A 5,000-nucleotide genomic window follows, 5' to 3' on the forward strand; every position below is an offset into this window, starting at 1 on the left:
ACAAGGATAGACGATATGAATTCTAAGGATAGAGGAAACGAAACGAATTGAGTAGAGGAAGGAGCGCGCGAGTCTCGGTGGTTTTGTCAGGACCGATTCTCTTTTCCGAACCGTTGGATTAATTAACTACTATCCCCGCATTGTCATTGGTTACAGATTAGCTTGTTTTTTCAAAGATAACTAAGAGGGTTATCACACACACACACACGCACACACGAACACACGCACTATGCTAACGTTAGCATTATTTTCTTTATAGGAATATGACGGGATGCAATATCAAGCATACATTCTCATATGCACGTATATACATCTTTACTTATATGTACGCAGATGCATACCATTTCATTTTTAAGATATAACAACTGGTAATTAAACATAGGATTCGACATATAGATCCTAATAAATGATTTGTCATACGGCGATGTGTGCAGCGTCGTGTACGGTGGATATTAAAGGAAAATAGTAAAACGAAAACGGTGAGCGGACACTGGACAGCCTGCCTCAATGTGTACTAGTCTGGGTTTCTTCACCGTATCGATTGACATCACTATATACGGTCTTCTATTCATACTAATTCGCTCATTCATTAATTAAAAAGATAACAAAAGGATAGGTTGACTTGGACGGATTGTTCGACCTAGTCAAACGGAAGATATAGCGTCTTCAAGAAATCTTTAACGTACAGTAGCTAGTCCTATTCCAAAAGCAATTGCGGGGAATACCCAAGCTATATCATCCCCCCACAAAAAAAGGTTATACATGTAAACTTTCCATGCTTTAGGTCCAGCCTTCTGGCGCGAAGTATTCCCAACGTGTGGAGGAAAGAATCAGTCTCCTGTCGACCTCAGTAAAGTGAACGCGACGTACCAGCTATCGCGGCAGCCGATCGTCTTCAAAAGGTACGACACATCGCCTCCGGACATGACGGTAAAGAACAACGGCCATACAGGTACGTTGCATTCTCGTCTTATGTGCACTATTCATGATAATAAGGTATTTGTCCGTTGCATGATATGTATCGACTATTAACGGAAATTCAAAATGGTAACGATAAATGCTACATGGACTAACCTCCAACCTCATTTCGCAGTGGTAGCGAGCTGGACCACCAAGGACATGAAAAAGCTTCCTTTCATCAGTGGAGGCGGCCTGGAGGGCAAGTATGTCTTCAGTAACTTCCACTTCCACTGGGGCAGCGACGACTCCAAGGGCTCGGAGCATACTTTCGACGGAGACAGGTTGGTCCGGCACATCGGAGTCGGGGGAGCGAGTGGGAAGGCGTAATTTGTCTCTCAATATATTTCTAGAAGCAAGAAGGCTTAAATGTTTAGGAGTCTGTGTCACTATGGTTTTCTAGTGGCTGAGTCTTGCTGATTATTCAACACAGTCACAGCTATATATGAGAAACCATTTTCGACATTAAAAACCCACTTCAGTCATAATAATTTAAAACCAACAAAAAAACAAACACAAAACCACTAAATACGCATCTCGCGCTTCAGATTCGCGGCCGAACTCCACCTGGTTCACTTCAAGGAGGACTACGGCACCTTGGAGAAGGCCCTCAAGCACAAGGACGGCCTGGCGGTGCTCGGGGTGATGATCGAGGCGGAGGAGAGCGACAACGAGAGCCTCCAGCCCTTCGTGGAGACTCTCGAGGAGGTCATCGAGCTAGGTGAGGCTGCCCGAGTTTCGGATTAATTAAGTTACTGTCTATTGCATAAATCCAAAGTTCGCTGTACTATATATACTGTGTATATTTGATTACATGAGGAGATATTCCGTTGTTTCGTAAATCATGTTCCCAAATGAGTCGAACATAGATTTTTCATTTTTTTTATTACTTATCGTTAGTAATGTTATTATGGAATAATTACTATCGTCATTGCCCATAATACCAGTAATGCTAGTAATTAAGGTAACTTTTCTTATCTGTGTGCAAAACGATAATGATAAAGCAAGATTACAGTGAACAGTGCATGTTTACTTCCATCTCCGGAGTCAACGGGTTAATATAAAGGTTCTTCTACAGCATTGAAACATATAGGGTAGTACATGTGTCGTCAAAGGTAAACACGAGTTATATACTTTCCATTTCTGTGGATATGTCAATACAATTCTGATCGCTCTTTTGGGACCATTGCCTATTACTATTGAACTTTCTATGTATTGCTGATAAGGTTGATATTCCGGTGCTATGTTTGACGCTGAGAAAATGTCACTCCTTTTAGACTGATGTGTTGCATAGAATTCTTTTTAGTTTCATCTTCATTACATTTTAAAAATGCATTACCTTAGAATAATTAGGGTTCTGAGAGTCTAAGGGAAAGGTGCACCATGATTTTAATTTGCTGACTAAAGAATCATAACTATTTATCGATGATAACCAGTATAGCACCATTCTACAGGGAATTAGTGTGAAGGTTCTTTGGAGATGCTTTGATCATTAAAATCCTATTTGGTAAGAAAGAAACATGAGAAATCTAGCATTAAAGCTAAGAATACGATACAGCATTCCCCAGTTTCAAATATCATAAAGGAAAAGAATAAAAATCCCTTGATTTTTCATATATTTCACGTATTTACTGAGCTCCCTCTTTCCCACAGGAACCGAGTTCCATCCAGACGACAAAATACCCCTCTCTGCCCTCCTGCCGGAGGAAGAAGACAGGCACTTTTTCTTCCGTTATCAAGGTTCTCTGACCACGCCCACTTGCAACGAGGTGGTCACTTGGACCGTTTTCCAGAAACCCATCGCCCTTTCGAGCAGTCAGGTGGGTATAAGCGTTGGTGGTGGGTGTTGTGGGTAGAGTGTAGGGCTGGTGGTGGGGGGGGGGGGAGCAAAACGGTTAAAGCATTTCATTTCAAGAAGGCCGCTGTGGTAGAGAGATAGCATTGAAATATTCTCCAGTCAAGCACAATAAAACCTGTAATGAATCCATACCAGAAAGGATCGTGACATTTTAAGCAGTGTAAACCGCATAGTGAACTTATTCGCTAGTCGAAGATCAATAACAGGCTGGTAATGGTAATCATATGAAATACAACCTTATCATTCGAACTTGGTGCCCTCAGCCAGTCACCCCCAACCTCTCAAATGCATCTTCACTTCGACCAATACAAAGAATCCTGACCACAGTGTCCACCTCCCACCCACCAACAGCTAAAGCCACGATCTTTTCTCGACTCCCACAGCTCGACAAGTTCCGCTCCCTGATCGGCCACGACGGTCTGCATCCCCTTCAGGACAACTTCCGGCCCGTCCAACCCTTGAACGACAGAGAGGCGAGTGTCAAGGCAGAGAACTGGAATGGAGGAAGGAATGGAGGAAGGAATGGGAATGGATAGGAAGAGAGAAATAGGAGAGCAGGCATAGATAGGATTCGTTTTTTGGTAGGAGGAGGGGGAACTAGGATGAGGAGAAGGATGGGAGAGAGAGATAAGAGGCATAGGACAGAAGGTGATAGGCAGAGAAGTAGGATAAGATCAATTATAAAATGAAGACGACAGGGAAATGAATAGAACAAGAATGCGAAGAAGATGGGAATGAGGAACAGGAATGATAAATAAGATAATGAGGCAGTTAGAAGATAGATTAGATAATGAGGATAAGGAATGAAAAGAAAAGAGGATATAAGAAAAAGGGAAGAGATATGCAAAGAGATACAGGACAACATGAATCGGGTAATCATGAATACAGGGCTATAGTAATATGGTAATCAGGGAGAAATAGAATAAACAATTATGGCAAAGAAGGAGATAGGAACAGAGGAACTAAATAATAAGGGAAAGGAAAAAAAATGAGATGAAGATGGGGAAAGATGATAAAGAAAATAAGTGATAGGATAATGAGGAAAAAAAAAACAAAAAAACACGAGCAATGAAACGAAAATGATAGCAAAAAAAAAAAAAAAAAAAAAAAAAAAAAAAAAAAATTGAACAGATTTAGAAAGACAGGGAATCGGGCCGCGTTTGGTCAAACTTAATAATGAATAAACAACTTGCACTGCATTTTATCAGTGAAAATATAATGAGGATGAAAAATTGCTGGCTGACTATAACTGTCGAAATAATCCCTATTACTTTCTCTCATTGCAGGTGACTTTCATAGAGACTGGAGTTTTATAAGAGGAAACACAAACAACTGTCAGCTCATTCCGCAGAAGCAAAGAGTCTTTCCTCTTATTATAATAACTTTTGTTATTAATGTACATTTTAATTCTTTCTTCTCTGCCGTTGTTATAGAAACATCCTTTCATTGTTGGATATATATTTTTTAGGGTGGAATTAAACTTCTATGCTTAATAAACATTTTATTCTCTGGTGTAAATAAAACATAATTAAACAAATAGTGTTTTAATTAAGTTGAGTTATTGTACGAATCGCGGAGAGTATAGAACTGAACAATATATGATGGTAAAATTGGAAATTTGTGCACAATAAAAGTTGCCAAAACTGTGTTGCCATGATAATATTAGAATATTGTCCTCTGGTATGTGTATTTATGCAGCCAATAATTCTGAAGTAATTACGCAATTTGGAGTCTGTACAAGTCCGTTTAGCATAACATTTTCAGGAGTCTGCATAGCTCTGTGATCGAGTGTGTGTGTGTGTGGTTGTGCGAGTGAGCGAGTGTGTTTGTATGTGTGTACTGTGTGTATGTGGTTAACCCATTAACGACGGATGACGTGTTTTTTCGTCATCGTGTTTTTGCGTCATGACGTTCCGGGATTTTGGGTCGCTATGTTATTTCATTGTGCTATGAATAATGTGTGAGTGATGTTGACAATTGCAGTCCTAATTATTATAACTGCCGTGAAATTAAACACTGTGTTTCATCTAACGTCCAAACCCTAGATGGCACCACTTTCTTCTAGCACCAGCAGGAGAGAGAGCCTTGAATGGCACCCACCTACGGTCTCTAGCAAGTACTATCTATACAGAGCGATGGCACATAGCAAGATGCCGGCCTCTTGCTCTACCGCAGATGAAGGATT

The 5,000-nt window shown here is 40.5% G+C and overlaps 1 protein-coding gene across 2 annotated transcripts in view; it reads left to right on the forward strand.

Moving 5' to 3' along the window:
- Positions 1-4,352, forward strand: part of LOC122248396 (carbonic anhydrase 3) — a 5,650-nt gene extending 1,298 nt beyond the window's left edge. For both annotated transcript variants that reach the window (XM_043008411.2, XM_043008413.2), the window contains 6 exons: positions 785-952; positions 1,094-1,241; positions 1,506-1,678; positions 2,611-2,777; positions 3,199-3,288; positions 4,102-4,352. In XM_043008411.2, the coding sequence (XP_042864345.2) occupies positions 785-952; positions 1,094-1,241; positions 1,506-1,678; positions 2,611-2,777; positions 3,199-3,288; positions 4,102-4,131 (776 nt within the window). In that variant the 3' untranslated portion in view covers positions 4,132-4,352. The remainder of the gene's footprint in view (positions 1-784; positions 953-1,093; positions 1,242-1,505; positions 1,679-2,610; positions 2,778-3,198; positions 3,289-4,101) is intronic.
- The last annotated feature ends 648 nt before the right edge of the window (positions 4,353-5,000 follow it).

This window comes from Penaeus japonicus, unplaced genomic scaffold, assembly GCF_977035675.1.
Source record: "Penaeus japonicus unplaced genomic scaffold, GWHDUDI00000001_assembly GWHDUDI00000009, whole genome shotgun sequence".
NCBI lineage: Eukaryota > Metazoa > Arthropoda > Malacostraca > Decapoda > Penaeidae > Penaeus > Penaeus japonicus.